The sequence below is a fragment of the Pleurodeles waltl genome, chromosome 4_1, assembly GCF_031143425.1.
Source record: "Pleurodeles waltl isolate 20211129_DDA chromosome 4_1, aPleWal1.hap1.20221129, whole genome shotgun sequence".
NCBI lineage: Eukaryota > Metazoa > Chordata > Amphibia > Caudata > Salamandridae > Pleurodeles > Pleurodeles waltl.
In genome coordinates, this window is record NC_090442.1 from 280,552,095 (window position 1) to 280,580,051 (window position 27,957).

The 27,957-nt window shown below is 45.6% G+C and overlaps 1 protein-coding gene across 2 annotated transcripts in view; it reads left to right on the forward strand.

Annotated features, from left to right (window-relative positions):
• The window catches only part of MYRFL (myelin regulatory factor like), a 689,165-nt gene that overhangs the window by 461,097 nt on the left and 200,111 nt on the right, over positions 1 to 27,957 (forward strand). For both annotated transcript variants that reach the window (XR_011202270.1, XM_069228327.1), the window contains exon 12: positions 6,090 to 6,198. Coding sequence is in view for 1 of the 2 variants with exons in the window: in XM_069228327.1 (XP_069084428.1) it covers positions 6,090 to 6,198 (109 nt within the window). In the remaining variant the exon portion in view is untranslated. The remainder of the gene's footprint in view (positions 1 to 6,089; positions 6,199 to 27,957) is intronic.

A 27,957-nucleotide genomic window follows, 5' to 3' on the forward strand; every position in this document is an offset into this window, starting at 1 on the left:
AAAGTCTGAAATGGGAACTGTATGTGCAAAAAGATACAGCAGGTGTGCTGAGTAGAGCGGGTTAGGTTCAGAACTGATATCTGTGTGATTCTTGCATCAGGAAGGTGAATGTTATTGTCTAAAGCCATGCACATTTGCAAATGCAAATGAAGGCTGATTTGAATGAGCAGGATACTTTTTCTACATGCTGAACTACATCTAGAGACCATGATGGCCATGTGGGCAATTGCAGGAGGTTAAATTGGCAGGTTATTGGGGAATGAGGTCACAGTGTCAGAATGAACTTTAACTGATGCCCCACACTACCCAAAGAAAAGGATCCACTGAGGCAAAGAAGTGATCTTAGTTAACCTTTGTCAGCCTGACTTGAGCAGCCGGGCAATCTTCAGTGGGAAACTGTGAACTGTTATGCATAACAAACTATTCAACTTTGAGAAAAATGAAGCAAATCTACCATTGGTGTATGCTATGACATGAGTACAGTAATGATGTGTCTTTATATGAGGCTCTGGAGGTTGTGAATAGAATCAGGACTCCTAATAAAGTAGTCCTTTCATTTCTGTCAGTGCTTTTAAATCATAAATCCAAAGGGTTGAGATGTAGGACTGGGGCCGTGTGAGTCTCACAAGATGATGGCACTTGTGCAAGTAAAAGAAGCCTTCACAGGACAAAATTCAGAGTCAAAATCATAAAGGCATATTTAAAATTTAAGAATCATTGCAGAAGGCAACATGTAGTTAGTCAAATTCAAATCAGCACCAATAATACATCAAATAATGAAAGTGTAAGAGGATCAACAAAAGGTCTATATCCAATAACGTAAATAGCCAGACCTTCTGAAAGGCAAGACAACTCTAAGTATAGACAGACTGATGTGTAAGTAAGCAAACCGTCTGGTACATCTCCCAAAAAGTACACATTTTATAGGTTTCAGGCAGCGAGAATTACACACTCAAAATGGGGAGATCTGATACAAAATGGTTGTACTCATAAAGTTACATACACATAAACTAGTGTCTTTTCAAGAAATTATGACACATCAGTTAATTAAGAATAATTTAGGAACACCTACTTCCATGCATAATTATGATAAAGCATAAATAGGAAATGAAGGAAATAACATAATATAAGTGCAACAAATAAATACAATAGACATTACAACTGATCAATGATTCCAAGAGCAGACATTGAAGTTGTTGCAAATACAGAACATTTCTGCACATAGCTTCCTTTTCAAAGAACACAAACCAATGTGTTTCAGGTCGATATGTAAACAGCACCAGAAATTGAACTGTATTTCAGTTATTTTTTTTAAGTGGAAAGATACAGAAGAGAAACTTGCACCTCAGTAGCTTGTTCATGTAATTTCAATATCATTCATTCTATCACTGTAGAAATAATGTCACTGAAAGCTGACTGGGCTGCAGACATGTCATCTGAAGCCTGCTTATGTAACTAAAACCCCACCAAATTAACTATTAGTTTCTGTTAATTAAAATGCATTCACACCTACCTACATGCATTCACATGAACATAAGATTGAGAAGAAATAGTCATTTTTCAAACCCACACATTGTGTTTTTCATCTTCATCTTCCTATGACCCTTCACTTGTTGTGATTTTAGCCCTAAAAAAGAGAGAGCGAAGACCCATCAGATGTAAACAGTCCTGTAAGGAGGGGCTGTCACCTTCTCTCTTTCTTTTATATTCTTGCTCCAAGGCACTAGCACCTATTTCCCATTATTGGTCTCCTCCCTGGGCAACCAACCTCTTTACTTCAACGCAGGTCTGAGTTATTTGCTCCCCATTGCATGGCTCCTCTCCTAGGACAACCCTTATCTTCCTCATTTCCCATGGCCTCTCCTGGCGGCAGCCCCTACATTCAGGGTTTTCCATAGGGTCCAGTCAAAGCTAGGGAACTAAGATAAGCCAACATGCTAAATGGGCAACTAGATTGGATAATGACTTCCGTTTTGAAAATGCAATATGTGTAAACAAACTTTCCCAAAATCCACTTCTTGTGCAATGGTTTAGGACTTATCCCAATAAACTCGGTTCTTTTAGAGAGGCCACTGTCTGGCCTATACCTCCACCTGGTTCCATACCTTTCTCAGCACCCAGGCTTGCAGAAGCAGCTTCCCCACCAGGCGACTGCCCAGATATCCCTATAGACCTGATCATGGAACCGTATTTGACAGCTGTTTGTAATTAAAGTCTGGAGAGAGGGATGTAGGCCAAAGATACAAAACACCGTTTTAGTTTTCATGAGGCAAAAAAGCAGGGCATTCATTTTTGCAAAGCAATTGTTTTCTATTGGTAGCAGTCCCTGATCCAAACACTAAAAAGCTACCATAGGCCAAACACTAACTCTGCACACAGAATCTGACGTTTCATCATCTAGTAAAGTGACTTGTGGTGTACATAATCTGCCAGAGCTCAGTACAAGTAAAAGCCAAAATGGTGGAGTCCTCAGCATGGGAAATGGTAGTCTTCACCCACCTAACTTCACCCACTGGCAACAAGTTAATCCTACTTCAAAGATACTTTCACACACTTTGCCCTGTCTCTACCAGGATGCCCCACTTTGGAAAATCTGGGTGCAGATGGACTGCAGTCAGCCCAGATCAAATCCATCAACCCATTTCCTGATCTTTAAATCTAATCTCTTTGAAGTCAAAAGCGTTAATTATTTGCATGTCCGAATAACCAACTTTCCATCCATAGTGAGGTAATTTATCTTGCCAAAACGGTGTAAAATATAATATTTCTCATATCTGGAAAAATAAAGGAAATAATAGAAACGAATGTCAATGTGCGAATTTGATTCATAAATGCACAAATGTTCAGATTTTAATATCAATGCCACCACATCCGTTCTAACAATAAATCGCCAGATTAATAATATATAGAAATGAGGGAACCACCTCAACCTGGTGTTAGCCTGCGCAGGCCAAATTACACCATTTCAGACGTGAGTCAAAAATGTCCCATTCCACTCCTTATAACTGATATATCTTTAGCTTGTATGATGTATCTTAGAACCTCTACATTAACTTTAGTATATAGCAGTGTAGCAAGTTTGCCTTTTTCACATGGTCACAAAAGGAAAATACCCTTTTTTTGCCTCTGCTTTGCGTGATCACCCCACTCTTTGCTAGAATTTTGTTCTTTTTTTTTTGTACGCAGAAACACTGATGTCCCCAGGACCAAATTCATGTACTCTGACCCCCCTAAAACATGTCAAATTGTCTATCCTTCTAATTGGCATATGTAACGTACGTTTAAGTCCCTACCATATGGTACAAAGTTAATTAAATGTTACTAATGGACTGCCACACATTGTGCCAGAAATAGAATGATATTGCAACACATGACTGCAGGCGTGCCACCGGTAACCTGGTAGTGCAGGTTTAAGAATCAAATTCAACCAGGCGAAATAACTCCTTTTGACAGACCTAAAGCCTCCTTTTAAATATTAACAAGTAACTCCTAAATTCTGAAGGTAGAAAGCTTCACCAGCCCCTTTGCCGAGTGACAGCTGATCGACACTGATGACTTCTTGGGCGTGAAATCCAGACTGTTATCACTCAGAGCGTTACCATCCTTCATCGATGGCTTGACTGAGAACTCGTCCTTTATCAACCCGTTGTCGATTATCATGTCTTTGTATCCAGCCTAGTGCCTTGTCCTGCTGAAGACTCTATCTTCTCAGAAAGTTTCTAAGTTCGAGCGCAACTCTTTACCTGAGACAAGCTTGGTCCTTGTATGTGATCTGCTCTCCATTGCAGTCAGCCTCAATCGTTATGTTTGTCCCGATCTAGCTCGACCAGTTGCCTGCCGCTGGTGCTTTGTGCTGTTTTGTGCTATTTGTATTTACAACTTTAGAAATTTATATCTCCGGTTCTCCTTATTGGATTTGTGTCATTTTGGTGTCAGTTTGTTCATTAAAATGATCCCTACTTTGTAAATTGTAGTGTGATTTTGTGTCGTATTTATGACATTTAAACCTCTTTGGTACGTCTAAATGTTTTACTCATTTTCATAAATTAAGCCCATCTGCTCTGTGCCACAGCTGCCAAGGAGTTGATCTCAGAGTTAAATTACTGAAACCTTAACTGGACTTACCAAGAAGAGTGACATTAATACTTGTGGTGGACTGCCATCCACCCCAACTAATAATCCACATTCCCACAGTCACCCCAAATATTTCACCTTTTATGTGGCCCTTTTTTGCTACTATGAAGAGTGTACTGGCACTGCTAGTCATTAGCTCAGTGTGTGTGATCTGGATCTAAAATGGTATTGATAAACTTGCTTTCACCAATTGGCCTATTTTTAATGTTCCTGTGAGACTGTAGTGTGTGGTGCAGAAAATGAAACGTTGAGTTAAATGCAATATGTGGGCTGCAGAGTGTATGTACACCACCCAAATATATAATAAAAACATATGGCTGCCAGGATCACCACAGTGCATTAGCTGGGCTGCAGTTTAAACTGCAACAACAAAGTGATTGCTGGAATGCTTAAATTGACTTCAGCCACTGGAAATCGCTTGGGGCCTCATCCCATTGGTTTTCGCCCACTATGCCATTGTAGACAACGGCTTGCCTTATGCTGATCAGTGCAGACACTGCCCTTCATAGGAAAAGTCCACCCTGAACTGCCTCGTAAAGCCCCCTCCAGAAGGCACCACAAGCAACCCATGACCGGTTTCGACCTACTTAGATCTCATCAGTGAGTCTTATGGCACAGTGAGCACGGGTCTGGGCATTCCCATCATACATAGGGTGTAAACTGCAATAAAAAGAATGTGCTGAATGCAATGCCTGAATTGATTTCAGCCACTAGCAATCACTTGGGCCACGTTCTAATGCATAATGTTTTCACCCAGCTTTGCTGGTATGTTTCCATTGGAAAGGGTCAAGACTACTTTGCATATGCCTGGGTCCAAGCTTAGGTAGCTTGGTGCTCAAAATAATGATGGACTAGGATACAGCCACAAGTAATTACTAGTGGCTGAGATTAATTCAAGCAATCTATCTATCGCTTTTTTTGTATACTTCAATGGGCTGTAGTTTAAAGGCACTGCAGTATACATTGCAAGAAAAAGTGCCTGCACTCCGCTAGGAAACCTATTTTTATACACAAACGTGACGGATATCATGTCCGCTGTATTATAAACCCATTATAGCCTATGGAGATCGAATTACGGCTGGCCGGATATGCGTCATATTTGTGACGGAGTAACCTGTCCGCCAAACTTCAAATCACGCCCTAAGTTCGAAGGTAAAAAAATAGACTTGGATGACCTGCATGGGGTATTTGAACTTTGCTCCACTGTGTTGAACTTGAAATCGTGCCTAGATCCCTGTCAGCCATAAACAGTTGCCTTTTTACTTGAAACTTTAAAACGTTTGGAGGATCTTGGTCCCTTTTTGCTCATCACATATTGCTCTATTTTTCTGATTTGCATATATATTTTTGTAGTGTTGCTTTGTTTACTTAAAAATGTTGATACTGCTTGGAATTAGAATACACTTCTCTGGAGATTGCCTGCTCCTTGTGCAGTAACCACGAAGGGTTGAGCAAAGGTTCACTCAGAACTATGTTTTGACCTATATTGTTGTATTTAATAAGTTTAACCCCCTTTCAAATTAATAACCCAGTTTCTGACAGGTAGGTATTACTTTATTCACACAGTGTTTGCCCTAATTCCTGGCATGAAGTATGTCCTGTCCCACAGCAGTCGGGGCTGTGCTTAAGATGGTATGTTACACCATGTAAGCAGAGTACAGAGGCCTGAGGACACGTCAGCAGACACTAGTAAACGCTGGTAAAAGAATATCCTAGTCAGATAGAATTCTACATTCATAGGCTTTGTGCCCTGTGTATGTTTCTGTTTCAATATTTACAGGCAATATAAATACCTTGGATACATGTATACAGTATAGCTAGGACATGTTCAATCAACATTCTAAAAATATAAGTCACACAATGAACAGCAGCGTTTCTATTGAATCTTTTAGCCTTTGACATGAATCATGACTCAAAACATCTCCCTATAATAATTCTAGTTTTTGTGTGTTTAGGTTGACACAAATGAACAGCTGAAAAGGATTGCCAAAATGCGACTGGTTGAGTATGACTACAAGCCCGAATTTGCATCTGTGATGGGAATTAACAACACCCATGAAACAGGTATCAGAATAAGTAGAATGTTCTACCTTTTTCTTCCTATTGTATTAGTTTCAATCCATTATGTAGGTAACCTGTGAAATTGTAACTAATTATACATCATTCTCTAAAATGACTTTGCAGACATTATTTTTTCCCCTTAGAATATCAGAATTATGGTAGTATGTCATTTTCAAGCTCATTATTAACATATTTTCTGTGTCATTGTAACTAAAAATAAACAGTGCCACTGTAATCTATTAACTGTGGGCCACTATATTTGCAGCACATAAACACACCCACCAAAAATCTAAACAATGCCCTTTCAGGCTTAGAGTGCCACATAAATTATTTAAAAAAAGAGAAAAGGGACGGGAATACTGGGTAGTTCATGGGTTTTATGGAGGGCGAGCAGCTCCCTGGTATGGAACACCCAACAACACCATGACACTCCAAATCTGCTCAACTCAAATGTCTGTTTTTCTAATAGAGTTTTTAAGCATAGATTTAGTACAGTGCCATCTACATCAAGCTAGAAAGTGACAAAGCATTTTGCCATCTGTACAGCAAAGACTTTAAGCAGCTTTCATCCACAATGAGCTGAAAAATAACAAAAGCCTTTTACCATTCCAGGCACATTATTACAGCTTTTCATTGGAAAAATATTATCCAAGTCATGCTGGTAAGAATAAAAGCAACCACTCACGTGTGCCTTGCTCTTGTTAGAACTCATCAGAAAAGTATACCTTTGTCCAGACACCAGGGAGCAACTAATATGACCCCAAGCTGTATCTCAGACTTTAGACTTTGCGATAAAAAGGCATTTTTTCTTTTGCTAATAAGTTAGATGACGTTCAGTCAATCTGCATGAACCTATAAAAAAAAAAACATTGTTTTTGGGTCTTTGCAGCAAGTTGTGTGCAGAGCTATCAAGTGGGGAACAAAAACGATGGGATGAGGTTGTGGGGAGGGAGTGTTAAGGAAAGCTCAAAATTTAAATTTCCTATTTGAAGTCCCATAGGATTATTTGCTGTTCAGTATAGAATAAATAGTTGAATGAAATTTCACCAAAATTGGTATGTATGTATGCTCAGTATTTTTCACGACATTAGCATTTATGAAGTTACTCCATTCTGAGCAGGAACAGGTTCAGTTTTAGAGTTATTGGGACTGTTAATCCACGGATCCTGTATGAACCTGCAAAACAATTGAGTTTTTATGAATCCTATTAAAAATTAAAGGGACTCTATTGGACTCTGGAACTTTTTCTCCCATCCTCTATTGCAGATTTGTGAATCTGTCTGCGGGTTCTCAAATCTGGCACGTTCTGACTTGCTAGCCATCAAAGAAAGCTTTCTTTAGTAGCCGCCATTATCTACCATGGTGCACTGAGTACTGTCTTGGGAAAAATAAAAAGGTCATAAAATGGCAGAGTGAACCGTGCCTGAACCTCAGGCTCATGTGAGGGGCTCCAAAAATACCTTCCCTACCATTGAAACGGATATAAAAAAATATTTTTAGAGAGGGATTTATCAGTCCTGTGCTAGATTCACAAATCCTTGACACATTTTAGGTCCTGCTGCCAATCATGGGGGTTTCTGGATTTGCAAATTCAACACGAGATGTGTGAACCCTAAATAAAAATTTGAAAAAAAGAATGTGGAACACTACAGTTGGGCTTGGCCAACCACGGTCCAAATGGCCTTCTGCTATGTGCAGCAGGGTTTGGCCTTCCGAGGTGGTTTGGGAGCCGGACCCCTCAGCAAGGCCCCGCTGTGCATGGCCTTTGGGTGTGCACCAAGGGGGGTTGGCTGTCCTCAGTGATCTGTAGGTAGGACCTGATGAGTTGCTGGACTGTTCCGACTGGAGCAGGGTCAAGAGAGATTTGCATATAGCTGGGTCCAAAATGAGGTGGCATGGTGTGCAAAATAACAAAGGAGTGGGATTCGGCACTGCAGGATTTCCAATGCCTGAGATTAGTTCAGATATTTCATCCATCATTTTCTTTGTATACTTTCATAGTCAAGACACAGCAGCCAGTCTTCATTCGCATGGCCTTTAGCCTTGTACAGTAGGGTCTGGCTGCTGTTGGCAGGTTCAGTGCTGGACTAGGCCACTGCACAACCTGGTCTGAACTGTGAGGCAAAATGGTCATTTTTTCCTAACAAACACTGGTGTCTTTGGCCTCCCCCCACACACACGACCCCAAGGGGTTATTACAGTGAAAAGGTCAGATTTAATTTTATTACTACAGTACAGTAAATCGATATGACAAGAACACTGCTTATTGCCTCATCATTGCGTGTTACAATGGGTTTACATGGAAACTCACCTAATAGTGGGGATTTTACCTTACACACAAATGTAGCCCCTTGCATCCAGTTTTGATCAAATAACTAATACAGATGGAAATATGGCATGACATAAACTGTGTATGTAGATATACAGGTTGTAATATGCTATTATTGCCTTTGTTTAGGAAGGAGGGGCCATCATGACCCAATCGAGGATTTGCCTGTCGTGAGTTATGGCCCCTCACCACACTCAACAAGGGTAATAAATAGCATGAGGTTGGATGTGTTGCACATGATGAAATGAGGAAACACTGATGAAAGTGTGTGTATGTTCTGGTTTGCAATACTGGGTTAGCGCATGATGCTCGTTCTGTGATGTATAATGGTAGGTGTGTTTGCATATGAAGTAATTATTGAGGTACATTGTGTTGTGGGTTACTTCTCATTTGAAAATAAGTTTAGCGCTGCAAAGAGTGCATGCTGGGACTGAGATTTAAAGCTAATTTAATACGGTGGATTTGGGACACCTGTTGAAGTAAGCACTTTAGCTTGTCAATTTCATGAATTTTTAGTTTTATTTCAAAGGCACTGTAAACACATTAGAAAATCTTAACTCCTTTTAAACTTCAATACTTTAAGAATTTCATTTGTATTTTCCTTTTCTTGTGTTGTAACATGATGTTGGTTGTGTGGATGTTTGTTAGCCAAACGCAAGCACAAATATTCTGAAAAGTCAGCTCTAATGGCTTATGTAGCTATAATAAATACATAGACACACCCGTATCAAAGAAAAATATGTTTGCCTGATGTAGAGTTTGGCAGACCACCACAAATGTGAAGTACCCTGGCTGCCAAATCGAGGGATGCGCCTGCTCCTTTTAGAGTCACGCAGACTGTAATGTTACTGACGGCAATGTCCCCGATAGCTCCACCCTACACAGACAGCCCGATGAGTTGGGGCCACCACTGCAGGTGCACTAGACTGTCTGCTCTATTTAGAACAGATGGTACTTTTTCAGTTTGGAACTACCACAGAAAACATGGAGGTCCTAAACAGAGAGAAGAATGACCCCACCTTCTAGATAAAAAAAAACTTCTGGTGTTTTTGGGTCATTACTTTTTTGTTTTTCGAGTGGAAATCTCTAAATATGGGGGGCTTTAGTCTGGCTAGAGAGGCAGAGTAATGACCTCATGGGTGGTAGGCCACCTGCCGTACTGTAAATAAGGCCCTAAGTGTGTCATATTTTAATTAAAGCTGCTCCATATCATCAGACCCTTCATCCCAAAACAAGAGTTTAACGTTACTCTTCTCTCACTAGCGTTACCTCTCATAGGACATGAGGAATCTGATAACAGTCAATCTAGGTCCCACCTAACCTTCTCAAAGCCCTCTTCCATTCTGCAGTGAAGCTGATCACTTACACAAGAAAATGCAACAGAATGAATCGTGTGTTAAGCTCTCTGATGTAGTTAGCACTTGAATCTTGGTCTGTTTGTAAAACAGCATATATCACAAAAAAATATACATTAAAATTCCCCTCATCCATCACCTTGCACAAAACCGATGCAAACCGGTACCTAAGAAACAAATCAAAACTACTTCTGAAAACATCATGTTTCAAAAAATGGGCACAATTGAGCACATCTTCTCAAGGAACGCACCTGAGGTCTGGAAAGCCCTGCCAATGGATATATGACTTCCTTCTTCAATGCAAACCTTCAGAGGCAAACTAAAGGATCACCTCTTGTACCGCTCTAACGTCTCTCACTTTGGTTCCTGCCAATAAACTTACTCGCAAAAGGCGGTGGAAGCTGCAGTGCCCTTCGGACGAGGGCCCCAGCACTTATTTTTTTTTTTAAACTAATCACTGCATGTCAGAGTATGTAAACAAATACTTGAGGAGTACTGCTTTATGTATTCCAAAATGCATTTATGAATAATACTCATTTTGTAAAATTCAAGTGAGCTCGAAAAAATAAAGGGGGTTATTCTAACTTTGGAGGAGTGTTAATCCGTCCCAAAAGTGACGGTAAAGTGACGGATATACCACCAGCCGTATTACGAGTTCCATAGGATATAATGGACTCGTAATACGGCTGGTGGTAAATCCGTCACTTTTCCGTCACTTTTGGGACGGATTAACACCTCCTCCAAAGTTAGAATAACCCCCAAACTCTCTCTTTCCTACACAATTGCTGCTTATTAAAAATCTATCACACACGCCCTGCTGTTCTTTGTATATGCCAAAGCACTCTCTACTACATTGTATATATCTTTTAAATAGCCAAGGGCTATATTAATTGATGCTATCTACAAATGTATGTTTCTCAACACTTGCCTCACTGTTGTACATTTTACGCCTATTCTCTTGTACTGGCAGAAGTTGTTCGAGTTCTTATCTAAGTAACATTTGTTGTAAAAGGCTCTGTCACTATTTTGGCTCTAAATAAAGCAAATGAAAATTCCAAAAAGCAGCGGCTTTATTAGATTAAGATGGTGGGTGTGTCAATATATGATTGTGGATGTATTGGCCTGTGATGTTTGTCGTGTTTAAGTAGGATTGTGTATATGTTGGCATATGATCCCAGGCGTATTGCTGTAGTATGAGATAATTTGTTGGGATATCATACGCCCTGTGCCCCTAAGTGCCCCACTGCCATACCACTTTAGCTACTCTGTGTGCCCCTCTATCACCACCTGCCCCTCTGTATATTCACCACCTTTCTTGCAAACCATATTTCTGAACCTACCAATGAAACTCATGTGTGGCTTTGCCAGCACTGAAGACCCTGTGTGCTGGCCTGCTCCACCTCTGTTAGCCCTCTCTCTCTGCCTCCGCATCCCCTGCAGTAACTTTGTGTTCCTTAACTGTTGTGCGCCCCCCCTTGCCCCGTTCTCCAACCCGTCAGCCCCTCTGTGTGCTGACCTGCCTTGGCCTGCATCCCCTGTATGTGACTGCTGACTCCCTGCAGCCTGTTTGTATGTCCCCACCACCGCACACCCTCTGTGTGTGTCCCTGCTCCCCCTTGCAACCTGAGTGCCGCTTTTCTCTGTCATGCCTCTGAACTCCCCTCTATTCGCCCATGTGCCCCCTTAGCACTCCTCTGTCTGATCGCAGCCCCCTGAACTATTGTGCCCCGGTTCTGTAAAGTTGGTAAAGCCTATTGGTCTTACATGTACTTTAGAATGCGAGCCAGACCTGGATGTGCTAGATGTTTCTTTTATACCCCCAATCATGAGCCCATCCAAAGTGACCATCTTTGAATGCATTTTGTTTAATTTAACATATTCTGTTCAACGATGACCACTTGGATCCACATGGATCCACAAGAGCAGTCTTTGAGTGTGATTTGTTAAAGTCACAAAAGCTATTCGGCGGTGCCAATCATACATTTATGTGCATGCACATGCAACCATCTTTTTCAGTTTTAAAGAGGGTATGGTGGAGGAAGGGGAACAGGGAAAGAGAGGTTGAGAAAAGTTTCCTTCCAATGCATTGAATGGCAAGGTCTAACATCAGAAATGAAAGGGTACTTCAACCTGTCAAAATTGAATAGGGAGGAAAGACATTAAGGGGGTGATTCTGACCCCGGCGGTCTTAGACCGCCGGGGCCAGGGTCGGCGGGAGCACCGCCGACAGACCGGCGGTGCCCCGCAGGGCATTCTGACCGTGGCGCTTTGGCCGCGGTCAGTGCAGGAAAACCGGCGGTCTCTCGCCGGTTTTCCGCTGCCCGACAGAATCCTCCAAGGCGGCGCAGCATGCTGCGCCGCCTTGGGGATTCTGACACCCCCTACCGCCATCCTGTTCCTGGCGGTTCGCCCGCCAGGAACAGGATGGCGGTAGGGGGTGTTGCGGGGCCCCTGGGGGCCCCTGCAGTGCCCATGCCAGTGGCATGGGCACTGCAGGGGCCCCCGTAAGAGGGCCCCTACAAGTATTTCACTGTCTGCTTGGCAGACAGTGAAATACGCGACGGGTGCAAATGCACCCGTCGCACCTTCCCACTCCGCCGGCTCGATTACGAGCCGGCATCCTCGTGGGAAGGTCGTTTTCCCCTGGGCTGGCGGGCGGCCTTTTGGCGGCCGCCCGCCAGCCCAGGGGAAAACTTGAAATACCCGCCGCGGTCTTTTGACCGCGGCGCGGTATTTTGGGGGCGGAATTCTGGCGGGCGGCCTCCGCCGCCCGCCAGAATCAGAATCACCCCCTAAATGAGGATCTGGGAAGTGAGATAGACAACAAAGTCTTCCAATCATGATCAAGGGATTTTCCCTCATGCCTACTCTAAGTGTATGTAAAGTATTGAAAACTATAGATCTCCAATAGACAGCTAAAGCTCACAGTAGTTAACACCTAAAAACTTGGTTTACTGTAAATCCCAGTGGGGCATTTTTCTGCCCCTGCCTTCCCAAAGACCTGGGGAAGGGGAAGGAAGTTGCAATTTGTAAATACTAATCCACTTTGCCCAGAGATAGGCAAGGTAGTCTGCTCCTTAGCTCCTATCTGCCTTGTCCAAGGGCAGGAAAGGTCTTCTTTGGTCAACTAAATAAATAAATATTATTTAAATAAATAATTAAAGAAATATTATTTATTAAACCTATTCCTTGATTAATTTCCTTCATTCCTCCGAGTGCCATTCTGGGACGGATTTTCAATAAAACCCTTTTTTTCAACTACCTACTGCATGGACCCCACCATTGTGATAAGGTAAGACCATACTATCAGGGTATGGGATCTGAAAGTTAATCAAGAGCACATAAAACAATAGTTGTCACCAAAACATTCAAGTCATGTAATGTAGCAATTAGGTTAGTTGTATGATGCATGCTTTGCAAAATAACACTAGTAATGAGTAATTTCTGAAATACCACCAGGAACATCCGCAGCAATGAGCCCCTGTGGACACAAAAGCCCCTGTGCCCCTGTCAGTGGGATTATGGTAAACCTTGGAAGCGGTACGGCAATGGTTTTATGTAAACATGAAACCTAAGCAGCAGGAGCCTCTGCACGGCTATAATAAGTAATATGGTCTCTTCGGTAGGTTTCCTAAATCACAACATGAAGGCCTCTGTCGTGGTCCCAACCCATCAGGAGAAAACAAGAACAGGATAGATTTCCACAGGGGCGCCCTGCAGGGGACGCTCACGCTGCCAGCTTTAGTGGAAAGACCTCTCCCGTCTTTCTCACATGCAGAACAACCGTCGGTCCACTGCCTATAGTCACGCTGGGCGGTGGAGCCTAGCTGTCAGGGCTGGCCTGCGCCCACGATCCAGACAGGGGCGCTCACCACTCCGAGTGGCTGCACAGCTCTCTTGGTCATGCCGGCTGAGAGTCTTGACTCCTGGTATGGTGGCGGGCTACGATAGAGGGGCCTGCGGTGACAAATCTTCTTGTATCTGCCACCTTGGATAAGCGTTAGCTCTGCCTTGCTGGCACACACACAGAGCCCAGCCACAACACTCTGGGGTGGCTGCATTCCTCTTTAGTTGCCTCTTCAGTTGCCTTAGTACAGGAGAATCTTGGCTGCCATGGCAACACAGGGGTTTCCTGGATGGTTGGGCGCTCCAGGGGATCTCTTTGTGCCTGGCCACAAATAGGAAGACGGAAGTGCTTCACTAGCACTGGAGGTAGAGATTAAGCACTCACGCGCTATGTGCCTAATTCCTCATTTACCATGCACTCACTAGAAATAAGGCACTCCTCACATACTCTAGGATAAATGAGCGCTCACCACCCGCTGTTATGGAGGCAGCAGGTGAGGGGATGAAGTTAGCGCTCCCTATGCACTAATTGGAAAGATACAGGGCAGGGCCCCAATCCCTGAGAGAACACTTGGATGGGGTCACTAGAGGCGCAGTAGGCCAGTTCACCAGAGCAAGTAGTGGTGGGTCCTCCTAGCTATACCACAGGACAAGTGAAGTTCACGTCAGGGAGCAACTGGCAGCAGGGCAACAAATAGAAAAGCAATCCAGTGAGTCCTTTAGGCCAGCCAGCAGCAGCAGGTAGCAGGGCAACCACAAAAGAGCAGTCCAGATGAGTCCTGTGTACAGTGCAGAAGCCCTTTGGACAGAGGTTCAGTTCCAGTTCCACAAGTGCTCCAAAATCATGGGGTTAGATCCCCTGTACTTATACTCCAAAAATGCCTTTGTTCAGGGTGTAACTTGAAAAGAACCCTTTCCAGTGAAACACAACACCCTTTCATCCCAGCCCTGCCCGCATACATTAGTAGGGGGTAACCAGCCCATTGAGTAAGGGCCACACACAGCCTATAGATACGTAAGGTGCAAACAACCCTCCCTCTCCCCAGCCCGAGATGATTATCATTACACAGATGCCTCTTTTGTCACACCTAGCCTCCTGTGTGATGGCTATCTGGAATGTATACACCAAGTGTAGCTGTCACTCTTCCCCAGACGTGGATGGGAGTCAGGCTGCAAAGCACTAGAGTTGTAAGCACAGAGACATTCCAACTTTCTTAAAGTGGCATTTCAAAAATAGTAATGTAAAATCCAACTACATCACTAAGCAGGATTTCTCTGTACCATTCCAAACATACCAAACATGCCCACACTACTCCTCAGAGATCAGAAATTACCACTTAGACGTATATAAGGGAATTCCCAATGCAATCCTATACATACATACAGCAAAACAAAACAATAGTTTAATCCAGCTATCTGAACAGTGAAAGCTTTCACTCAAAATATGCAAAGCATGGCATAATATTCAACCAGGCTCTACAACTAAACAGAATGTGTTTTGATACATCAGAGTGGATGGAACATTAAGGATTTGTGATTTGACTTTCATGTGCACAACCACAAATTTTTTGATAACCAATTCCACCTAGCAAGCTGGATACTGGCTGCCATGAAGAGCAACCTTTTGGAATATAAAATAAAAGCAGCCCAATTTGTGGTGCCCCTTGTTGTCAGGCGCTACCCACTGTTAGAAGTGATGTGGGATATCGCCAGGGAATTACAACTCATTTTATGACAAGATAAACAACTGAAGAAAGTCTCCCCAGATGTGTGCCTCTTTACATTTGAACAACCATGCAATCCCAAAAGACTTAGGCCCGTATTTATACTTTTTTTAGCGCCGCATTTGCGCCGCTTTTTGACGCTAAACGGCGCAAACCTACAAAATACAATGGCATTTTGCAAGTTTGCGCCGTTTTTGCGTCAAAAAACAACGCAAATGCGGCGCAAAAAAAGTATAAATACGGGCCTTATTATAAGAAACAATTAGATGTGTGCCTAATGGAAAGTGGAACAATATCGTGCAAAAATAAGAGGTGTCTAACCTACTTGTACACCCACATTTCTGATACAATCAAGATACTGCTGATAGGGAAAGAGTACAAAATAAACGGAGGCTTCACCAACAATGTATTATTCTAAATCACCTGAATAAAATGCTAAGATAGGGTAGCATTATCTTGGAGAAACCAGCCAGAGGCTACGTAATCAAGCTAAATGCATCATAGGCAAATTAATCTCCACCTAAGGAGCCTCTTAAGTCCAGACAAGGATAGTGCTGTGTTTGAAGCATTTTCTGGATCCCACCAAAACATTTAAGATCTAAAGATTGTAGTTGTTAAAGATAATTTCCATACATATAGAGAATGGAAGACTTATCGTAATCCCCAGGGTACTGCCAGGCTGGCTACTGTTGGTGCCGACAGTCAGACTGTGGCAGCTCTGCTCTGGTCGTAATGTGGAGGCCGGACCACTGCTTTGGTGGCGGTCCAACCTCCACTGTGAGTCTGGCAGTCCCAGGGCCACCAGACTGATAATGATGAGGGCGTCAGTGTCTTTTTGGGCGGTGCCTGGCTCCCAGGTAGTGCTCAGTTAGAAGCGCCATACTGGAAGGACTGGCAGCCTATTATGCTTATTTTATCATTTTAAACTTTCCCATTTTTATTTTAATTTTACACTTTTAATTCCAGTATTTCCCCTAGCTCAGGAGGGCTTGTGCTACGAGTTGGGGGTCGCTGGACTCTAGTTTTGAGCTTTTTTTTATCCTACCAATTTCAGACCAAAGCATTGGTTTGAGCTTGTTGTGCAGCCATGCCCCTGGACAGGCCCCTCTATGCTGGCCTTTAAAAAGGATAGAGAAACGCCTTCTAGTAGTACCCCCGGCCAATTCACTCACTAGACATACTCAAAGGAACAGCTCCCTTGGCGTAACACACCAGATAGGAATGACTCATTCAATATCCTTAATTTGAAGACTGACACTGAGGGCCAGATTATGAGTTTGGCAGTCTAAAGACCGCCAGACTTGCAATTGCGGTCGGACCACCATGGCTGTGGCAGTATGACCGCCACATTACAAGTCTGGCCGTCAAACCACCAAAAGACCGCCATCTCCGCCAGGATTTCTGATCCCAACAGGCTGACATTGGTCTTGGTTGTGATCAGCCAGGGTGGTGCTGAAGTACAGCCATGTTCAACTGGCATGAAAAGGCTGGCGGAGAACAAGTGCTCGGGCCACAGGGGGGGCCCTGCACTGCCCCCTCCACAGCATTTTTGGAATGAGCACTGTCTGCCTAGCAGACAGTGCGCATTCCGAGGGTGCTAGGGAGGCCCCCTGTGTGACGGCATTGGACTCAGTCCAATGACGCCGCAGGCTGTCCACTGGGCTGACCGGCAACCTTGGTTTCTGCCAGTCAGCCCAGTGGAAAACTCCTAATAGGGCAGGTAGGGAGACCGCCAGCCCTGCAGCGGTCTCCTCACCATGGGTCTGGCAGTCAGATTTTCCCACCACCAAACTCATAAACAGGCCCTGAGTATTTTGGCTATAAAAACTGTATTTAAAGGTCCTTCAAAAACACCAAAACTCAGAACGTTCACCCTTTTTTGGATGAGAACGAAATATTAGACAATGCGCAGTATGGCTTTAGGAAAAACATAATACAGAGTCTCCTCTAATCACAGCTTTGAAAGAACTTAGAATGATCATGGACAGCGGGGAAAAGGCTGCATTGATCCTCTTGGACCTCTGTACCGCATTTGATACTGTTTGTCATTCAGTGCTTTTTGAATGACTAGGAAGAATAGGCATCGGCGGGAAGGCTCTAGACCTTGTGAGTTCTTTTCTCACCGATAGAGAACAATCAGAAGCAGTTGGTGACTTTACATCTGAGTCTTTCACCTTATCTTGCAGAGCACCTCAGGGATCCTATTTGAGCCCTACTCTTTTCAATATTTATGTAGCACCTCTAACCAAATTGATTAGATCCTTTTGTTTTTCCACTGTTTCTTATGCTGATAACACGCAATTTGTAGTCTCTATCTCATGTGGTGCTTGCCAGGCTGGATGGGAAACAATAGTCTCAAAATAAACTTGTCGAAGAGAGAGGTTCTTTTTTTTGGGGGGGGGGGCATGTCTTTCTGGAATCTAGCATGGTGTCCTCAAGGCCAGGGCATTCCCCCCTCGCTCCCAAGTCACGAAAGCCAGTAACTGGGAGTAATCTCTGATAGAAAGCTCACTTTCTCAGATCAGCTTTTACTTACTAGGAGCACTGAAAGAGATCCTCCTTTCATCCTGTTTGCTCTTCAAAAACCAGTAATGACTACTGTAGTTGTTTCTAGGATCAACTATTGTAATAGCCTATATATGGGCATTCAACAAAGGCAGTTAAATACATTGCAGGTACTTCAAAATGCAGTGGCCTGCCTTCTCATGGTGATCCCAAAATATACATTGGTTTCTCAAACCATTGAGGAGCTACACTGGCTACCGGTCAGAAAAAGAGTAGCCTTCAAGGCACTCTATCTGGTGCATAAAACACTTCACGATACCAGCCCAAATTATCATTATCTGAGAAAGAAAGTCCTTTGGTATAACCCCAGAGAAATCTTCACTTTTAATCCACCAAATCAATGGTATTACCCAAAATAAAGGAAAGCTTCCTTGGGTGGCAGAAGTCTTATTGTTGCCACTTCTAAACTTTGGAACAAGCTGCCTTTCTACCTCAAAGCCCGACCTACTCTACTGCAATTCAGAAAACAGCTTAAAATCTGCCTTTTTACATATTTTTTGCCTCTTTGGTTGACATTCTCTACATACAATTCTCTAGCTTCTTTTTCTTACTGGTATCAATAGGTAAACACTAGCACTAAGATGCCATGGGCAGTCGAGCGCTCCAATGAAATGGTCTGAATTGCTTGGCCTATTTAACAATTATATTATTATTATAACTATAGATTAGCATAATTTTACTGCTTGCTTATTGAACCTGACTGGCACAGAAGTACATGAAATATTTGCCCATCTACCACCCGTTATGCCACCACAAGAATTCTATCAGAGGATTATGATACCAGTACAGAGGCGTTGCACAGACGTAAACTACATTTCTGAGCCTCTCCTGGTGACGGAAAGATTTAACTTTCAGTCCAGATATTTACTGTTGAATGAGGCCACCCAGAGTAACGTTGCTGCCCTGCATACTTTAACAACAGCATGTGAGTTTGGTCAGATAATTTAGCACTATAATTGAGGATGAGTTATAATGCATTCCTACAACAAAAGAGTTCAAGCCAATTATCAGGATATAAAAATCCATCTTTAGCTGGTCATTGAATTGATTAAAAGTATTGAACAATATACTAAGGGATGTATGTATCATGCATTTTTGCCTGGTCAGGCCGTTTGCAACCACAAAAACACATTTTGGTATGTATGAATTCCATTTAGTGATTCGGTACATGGTACTGAATCGCAGTTTGGAATTGCGCATACATACCGATACGTTATTAGAAAGGGGCATGTCAAGGGCGACCCTTCCTAATACCGAATCACAGCGCTATGTAAGAATGTTTTGTGACCAAAAGGCGGTCACAAAATATTCAAATTTTACCACCTACTTCAAATAGATGGTAACCCATTTGCAAATGGGAAGGGGTCCCCAAGGAGCCCCTTACCTTTTGTGAATGCATGCAAAAAAGTTTTTTAAGAGCAAGTCCGTGGGAACACTGCCTACTCTTAAAAAAAGGAAAAGAAAACTTTTAATTTTTCTTTTTAAATGCATCCCATTTTCCTTTAAGGAAAACGAGCTGTGTTTAAAAATAATTGCTTTATTTAAGAGCAATCGCAGACATGGTGGTCTACTGACCCCAGCGGCCACCATCCCTGTGATTTTTGCGTTTCCTAATGGGTCGCAAATTGCGACCTACCTCATGAATATTAATAAGGTAGGTTAATTTGAAAGCCATTAAGAAATGCTAAATGAAACTCCTGTAGTTTCATACATTCAGATAGCGATTACCTAATTGTGATTCACAGGAAATTGCAATTAGGTAATTGCTATTCAAAATAGTGATACATCTGGCCCTAAATCTTTTAAAGTCCAAATTGGAATTCTTTTGCCTGCCATGTTAGGAGTGTTCCGCTGGCCCAGCGGAACACTCACCACAATATTGACACTGGCCCGTAATTTGGCAGTGAAATGTGCAATGGGGCTGTGCATGGGGGCCTCTGCACTGCCCATGCCAAGTGCATGAGCAGTGAAGGGTCCCCCAGGGGCCCCCCAACACCCCCATTCCACCAGCCTTTCCATGGTGGTGTTCAGCACCATGGCATGGTTGGCGTATCGGGACTAGTAATCCCCAGAGCAGCGCTGCTTGCAGCACTGCCCTGGCGGATTACAACCGCCGGGATTGCCAGACTGCAGGCTGGTGGTGTAGGCAGTTGGTCATAATGGGGCAGTCGGACCACCCTGTCTACGGCGGTCCGACCGCCATCACGAGGCTGGCAGTTCTAAGACCGCCAGCCTCGAAATGAGGCCCGAAGTGTTTGTAATTAATAGTTCTGAAAGGAGTAAAAATTACAACTTATTAGCACTCAGCAGTAATGTTAAAAACAAATGTTTCAAGTGTGGTGGCAAAACATTCTTTGTACAGCATTATTACAGAAATATTACAAAGTGCAATGCATACATGCGTTTATGTATATATGTAAACATATAACTATACTTAGCTATGTCTGTATACTTGCATATGTTAAAGGTATGTTAAATACAATAAATATATGTTTCTACTTAACATACATATGTCACATTATACAGATAACATATATGTTGATGACTGGGCACTTATCAATCAATCAATCACAGACATTTATAGAGCGCGCTACTTACCCATTAGGGTTCCAAGGCGCTGAGGGGGGGGGGGATGGAGACTGCTACTGCTCGAAGAGCCAGGTCTTGATGAGTCTTCTGAAGGCGAGTAGGTCTTGAGTCTGTCGGAGGTAGGTAGGGAGCGCGTTCCAGGTCTAGGCGGCGAGGTAGGAGAAGGATCTGCCGCCGGAGGTGGTTCGTTGGAATGCGGGGGACGGTGGCGAGGTGTCGTCGGCGTAGGTGATGATGTTGAGGTCATGACGGCGGGCCACTTGCGCCAGGGGGGCCATGTAAATGTTGAACAGCGTTGGGCTCAGGGAGGAGCCCTGGGGGACGCCGCAGATGATGTTGTTGGCTTCTGAGGGGAAGGGTGGGAGGCGGACAGTCTGTGTTCTGCCAGAGAGGAAGGATGAGGTCCAGGCTAGGGCTTTTTCCTGGATGCCGGCTTCTTGGAGGCGTGATAGTAGGGTGTGGTGCCAGACCGCGTCGAAGGCCTCTGAGAGGTCGAGGAGGATGAGGGCAGAGGTCTCGCCGTGGTCGAGTTGGCATCTGATGTCATCTGTGGCAGCGATGAGGGCGGTCTCGGTGCTGTGGTTGCGTCTAAATCCGGTTTGTTAGGGGTCGAGGGCGTTGTTGTCTTCGATGTGGCGTGTCAGTTGAAGGTTGACGATCTTTTCAGCGACTTTTGCTGGGTAGGGGAGGAGGGAGATGGGGCGGAAGTTCTTGAGGTCCTTGGGGTCGCCTTTGGGTTTCTTGAGGAGGGCGTTGATGTCTGCGTGCTTCCAGCTTTCCGGGAAGGTGCCTGTTTCGAAGGAGGCATTGATGATCTTGCGGAGTTGGGGCGCGAAGATAGAGTCGGCTTTGTGGAAGATGTGGTGGGGGCAGGGGTCAGTCGGTGATCCAGAGTGGATGGTCTTCATGATTTTGCGTGTTGCGTCGTCGTCGACGTTGGATCAGGCGGTGATGGGGTTGGCGATGCTTGGGTTCGAGGTGGTGACGGAGGTGGGAGTGGATGTTGAAGCTGCTGTGGATGTCGGCGATCTTGCTGTGGAAAAAAGCGGCGAGGGAGTCACAAAGTTCCTGAGAGGGCGGGATGTCTTTGACGTTGGCGCTGGGGGTGGACAGTTCCTTTACGATGCGGAAGAGCTCTTTACTGTCGTGTGTGTTGTTGTCTAGCGGTTGTAGGAAGTTGGCTCTGTATGCACTATTTCAAAGTAAGGAATAGTATGCACAGAGTCCAAGGGTTCCCCTTAGAGGTAAGATAGTGGCAAAAAGAGATAATACTAATGCTCTATTTTGTGGTAGTGTGGTCGAGCAGTAGGCTTATCAAAGGAGTAGTGTTAAGCATTTGTTGTACATACACACAGGCAATAAATGAGGAACACACACTCAGAGACAAATCCAGGCCAATAGGTTTTGTTATAGAAAAATATATTTTCTTAGTTTATTTTAAGAACCACAGGTTCAAATTCTACATGTAATATCTCATTTGAAAGGTATTGCAGGTAAGTACTTTAGGAACTTTGAATAATCACAGTAGCATATATACTTTTCTCATAAAACACAATAAGCTGTTTTAAAAGTGGACACAGTGCAATTTTCACAGTTCCTGGGGTAGGTAAAGTATTGTTAGTTCTTGCAGGTAAGTAATCCACCTACGGGGTTCAAATTGGGGTCCAAGGTAGCCCACCGTTGGGGGTTCAGAGCAACCCCAAAGTCACCACACCAGCAACTCAGGGCCGGTCAGGTGCAGAGTTCAAAGTGGTGCCCAAAACGCATAGGCTTCAATGGAGAGAAGGGGGTGCCCCGGTTCCGGTCTGCCAGCAGGTAAGTACCCGCGTCTTCGGAGGGCAGACCAGGGGGGTTTTGTAGGGCACCGGGGGAGACACAAGCTCACACAAAAAGTACACCCTCAGCAGCACTGGGGCGGCCGGGTGCAGTGTGCAAACAAGCGTCTGGTTCGCAATGTAAATCAATGGGAGACCAAGGGGTCTCTTCAGCGGTGCAGGCAGGCAAGGGGGGGCTCCTCGGGGTAGCCACCACCTGGGCAAGGGAGAAGGCCTCCTGGGGGTCACTCCTGCACTGAAGTTCCGATCCTTCAGGTGCTGGGGACTGCGGGTGCAGGGTCTTTTCCAGCCGTCGGGATTTTAGAGTCAGGCAGTCGCGGCCAGGGGGAGCCTCTGGATTCCCTCTGCAGGCGTCGCTGTGGGGGCTCAGGGGGGACAACTTTGGTTACTCACAGTCTCGGAGTCGCCGGAGGGTCCTCCCTGAGGTGTTGGTTCTCCACCAGTCGAGTCGGGGTTGCCGGGTGCAGTGTTGCAAGTCTCACGCTTCTTGCGGGGATTGCACGGGTCTTTAAATCTGCTCCTCTGAAACAAAGTTGCAGTCTTTTTGGAGCAGGGCTGCTGTCCTCGGGAGTTTCTTGTTCCTCTTGAAGTAGGGCAGTCCTCTGAGGATTCAGAGGTCGCTGGTCCTGGAGAAAGCGTCGCTGGAGCAGGTTTCTTTAGAAGGCAGGAGACAGGCCAGTAGGACTGGGGCCAAAGCAGTTGGTGTCTTCTTTCTTTTTCTGCAGGGGTTTTCAGCTCAGCAGTCTTCTTCTTCGGTAAGTTGCAGGAATCTAAATTCTCAGGTTCAGGGAAGCCCTTAAATACTAAATTTAAGGGTGTGTTTAGGTCTGGGGGGTTAGTAGCCAATGGCTACTAGCCCTGAGGGTGGGTACACCCTCTTTGTGCCTCCTCCCAAGGGGAGGGGGGCACATTCCTATCCCTATTGGGGGAATCCTCCATCTGCAAGATGGAGGATTTCTAAAAGTTAGAGTCACTTCAGCTCAGGACACCTTAGGGGCTGTCCTGACTGGCCAGTGACTCCTCCTTGTTATTCTCATTATCTCCTCCGGCCTTGCCGCCAAAAGTGGGGCCGTGGCCGGAGGGGGCGGGCAACTTCACTAGCTGGAGTGCCCTGTGGTGCTGGAACAAAGGGGGTAAGCCTTTTAGGCTCACCGCCAGGTGTTACAGCTCCTGCCTGGGGGAGGTGATAGCATCTCCACCCAGTGCAGGCTTTGTTACAGGTCACAGAGTGACAAAGGCACTCTCCCCATGTGGCCAGCAACATGTCTCGAGTGTGGCAGGCTGCTAGAACCAGTCAGCCTACACGGATAGTTGGATTAGGTTTCAGGGGGCACCTCTAAGGTGCCCTCTGGGGTGTATTTTACAATAAAATGTACACTGGCATCAGTGTGCATTTATTGTGCTGAGAAGTTTGATACCAAACTTCCCAGTTTTCAGTGTAGCCATTATGGTGCTGTGGAGTCCGTGTTTGACAGACTCCCAGACCATATACTCTTATGGCTACCCTGCACTTACAATGTCTAAGGTTTGGTTTAGACACTGTAGGGGCACAGTGCTCATGCACTGGTGCCCTCACCTATGGTATAGTGCACCCTGCCTTAGGGCTGTAAGGCCTACTAGAGAGGTGACTTATCTATACTGCATAGGCAGTGTGAGGTTGGCATGGCACCCTGAGGGGAGTGCCATGTCGACTTACTCGTTTTGTTCTCACCAGCACACACAAGCTGGCAAGCAGTGTGTCTGTGCTGAGTGAGGGGTCCCTAGGGTGGCATAAGATATGCTGCAGCCCTTAGAGACCTTCCCTGGCATCAGGGCCCTTGGTACCAGGGGTACCAGTTACAAGGGACTTACCTGGATGCCAGGGTGTGCCAATTGTGGAATCAAAAGTACAGGTTAGGGAAAGAACACTGGTGCTGGGGCCTGGTTAGCAGGCCTCAGCACACTTTCAATTCAAAACATAGCATCAGCAAAGGCAAAAAGTCAGGGGGTAACCATGCCAAGGAGGCATTTCCTTACACAACCCCCCCCAAAGGAAAGAGGATGAAACTAACCTTTCCCAAGAGAGTCTTCATTTTCTAAGTGGAAGAACCTGGAAAGGCCATCTGCATTGGCATGGGCAGTCCCAGGTCTGTGTTCCACTATAAAGTCCATTCCCTGTAGGGAGATGGACCACCTCAACAGTTTTGGATTTTCACCTTTCATTTGCATCAGCCATCTGAGAGGTCTGTGGTCAGTCTGAACTAGGAAGTGAGTACCAAAGAGGTATGGTCTCAGCTTCTTCAGGGACCAAACCACAGCAAAGGCCTCCCTCTCAATGGCACTCCAACGCTGCTCCCTGGGGAGTAACCTCCTGCTAATGAAAGCAACAGGCTGGTCAAGGCCATCATCATTTGTTTGGGACAAAACTGCCCCTATCCCATGTTCAGAGGCATCAGTCTGCACAATGAACTGCTTGGAGTAATCTGGAGCTTTTAGAACTGGTGCTGTGCACATTGCTTGTTTCAGGGTGTCAAAGGCCTGTTGGCATTCTACAGTCCAGTTTACCTTCTTGGGCATTTTCTTGGAGGTGAGTTCTGTGAGGGCTGTCCCAATGGATCCATATCCCTTCACAAACCTCCTATAGTACCCAGTCAAGCCAAGGAATGCCCTGACTTGAGTCTGGGTTTTTGGAGCTGCCCAGTCCAGAATAGTCTGGATCTTAGGCTGGAGTGGCTGAACTTGGCCTCCACCTACAAGGTGTCCCAAGTAAACCACAGTTCCCTGCCCTATCTGGCATTTGGATGCCTTGATAGAGAGGCCTGCTGATTGCAGAGCCTTCAAAACCTTCTTCAGGTGGACCAGGTGATCCTGCCAGTTGGAGCTAAAGACAGCAATATCGTCCAGATAAGCTGCACTAAAGGACTCCAAGCCAGCAAGGACTTGATTCACCAACCTTTGAAAGGTGGCAGGGGCATTCTTTAAACCAAAGGGCATAACCGTGAACTGATAATGCCCATCAGGTGTGGAGAATGCTGTCTTTTGTTTTGCTCCAGGTGCCATTTTGATTTGCCAGTACCCTGCTGTTAAGTCAAAGGTACTTAAGAATTTGGCAGCACCTAATTTGTCTATCAGCTCATCAGCTCTAGGAGTGGGATGGGCATCTGTCTTGGTGACAGAATTAAGTCCTCTGTAGTCCACACAAAACCTCATCTCTCTCTCTCCATCTTTGGTGTGAGGTTTGGGGACTAAGACCACTGGGCTAGCCCAGGGGCTGTCAGAGTGCTCAATTACTCCCAATTCCAGCATCTTGTGGACTGCCACCTTGATGCTTTCCTTAACTTGATCAGACTGTCTGAATATTGTGTTTTTGACAGGCATGCTGTCTCCTGTGTCCACATCATGGGTACACAGGCGTGTCTGACCAGGGGTTAGGGAAAAGAGCTCAGCAAACTGCTGCAGGACTTTCCTACAGTCAGATTGCTGTTGGCCAGAGATGGTGTCTGAATAGATCACTCCATCGACTGAGCCATCATTAGGGTTTGATGACAGAAGATCAGGGAGAGCTTCACTCGCAGCTTCCTGATCCTCATCTGTTACCATTAACAGATTTACATCAGCCCTGTCATGGAAGAGCTTAAGGCGGTTCACATGGATCACCCTCTTGGGGCTCCTGCTTGTGCCCAGGTACACCAGGTAGGTGACCTGACTCTTCCTCTCTAGCACTGGGTAAGGGCCACTCCATTTGTCCTGAAGTGCCCTGGGAGCCACAGGCTCCCAGACTTTCTGCCCTGGTTGAAATTCAACCAGTGCAGCCTTTTGGTCATACCAAAACTTTTGGAGCTGTTGGCTGGCCTCAAGGTTTTTGCTTGCCTTTTCCATGTACTCTGCCATCCTTGAGCGAAGGCCAAGTACATAGTCCACTATGTCTTGTTTAGGCTCATGAAGAGGTCTCTCCCAGCCTTCTTTCACAAGAGCAAGTGGTCCCGTTACAGGGTGGCCAAACAGAAGTTCAAAGGGTGAGAATCCTACTCCCTTCTGAGGCACCTCTCTGTAAGCGAAGAGCAGACATGGCAGGAGGACATCCCATCTTCTTTTGAGTTTTTCTGGGAGCCCCATGATCATGCCCTTTAATGTCTTGTTGAATCTCTCAACAAGGCCATTAGTTTGTGGATGATAGGGTGTAGTGAATTTATAAGTCACTCCACACTCATTCCACATGTGTTTCAGGTATGCTGACATGAAGTTGGTACCTCTGTCAGACACCACCTCCTTAGGGAAGCCCACTCTGGTAAAGATACCAATGAGGGCCTTGGCTACTGCAGGGGCAGTATTCGACCTAAGGGGAATAGCTTCAGGATACCTAGTAGCATGATCCACTACTACTAGGATGTACATATTTCCTGAGGCTGTGGGAGGTTCAAGTGGACCCACTATGTCCACACCCACTCTTTCAAAGGGGACCCCCACCACTGGAAGTGGAATGAGGGGGGCCTTTGGATGTCCACCTGTCTTACCACTGGCTTGACAGGTGGTACAGGAGACACAAAACTCCTTGACTTTCTGGGACATATTGGGCCAGTAGAAGTGGTTGACTAGTCTCTCACATGTCTTGGTTTGTCCCAAATGCCCAGCAAGGGGAATATCATGGGCTAAGGTCAGAATGAACTCTCTGAACTCCTGAGGCACTACCACTCTCCTAGTGGCACCAGGCTTGGGATCTCTTGCCTCAGGGTACAGGAGCCCATCTTCCCAATAGACCCTATGGGGGTCATTCGGGATGCGGGAGCACCGCCAACAGGCTGGCGGTGCCCCGCAGGGCATTTTGGCCGCGGTCAGACCAGGAAAACCGGCGGTCTCCCGCCGGTTTTCCGCTGCCCTGGGAATCCCCCATGCTGCGCCGCCATGGGGGATTCCGACCCCCTCACCGCCATCCTGTTCCTGGCGGTTCCGACCGCCAGGAACAGGATGGCGGTGAGGGGTGTCGTGGGGCCCCTGGGGGCCCCTGCAGTGCCAATGCCAATGGCATGGGCACTGCAGGGGCCCCCGTAAGAGGGCCCCACTTTGAATTCCAGTGTCTGCTTTGCAGACACTGGAATTCGCGACGGGTGCCACTGCACCCGTCGCACATCCTCCACTCCGCCGGCTCCATTCGGAGCCGGCTTCCTCGTGGGGAGGGGTTTCCCGCTGGGCTGGCGGGCGGCCTTCTGGCGGTCGCCCGCCAGCCCAGCGGGAAAGCCAGAATGGCCTCCGCGGTCTTTCGACCGCGGAGCGGCCATATGGCGGCTCCCTCCAGGCGGGCGGCTCCCGCCACCCGCCGGGGTCAGAATGACCCCCTATGTGTTCCAGTTTTCTTGCCATTGGACTCTTCAGCAGTTTGCTGCCTAAGGCCTTCAAGAGAGGGACAGGTTTCTTGCCCCTTACACAACTGCTCCCTTGAGGGTCCCCCTGGGCCTAAGAGCTCAACCTGATAAGTTTCTAACTCCATAGGCTCAGTTCCCTCAGAGGGCAAAACTTCTTCCTGGGAAGAGATGTTCTCTTCT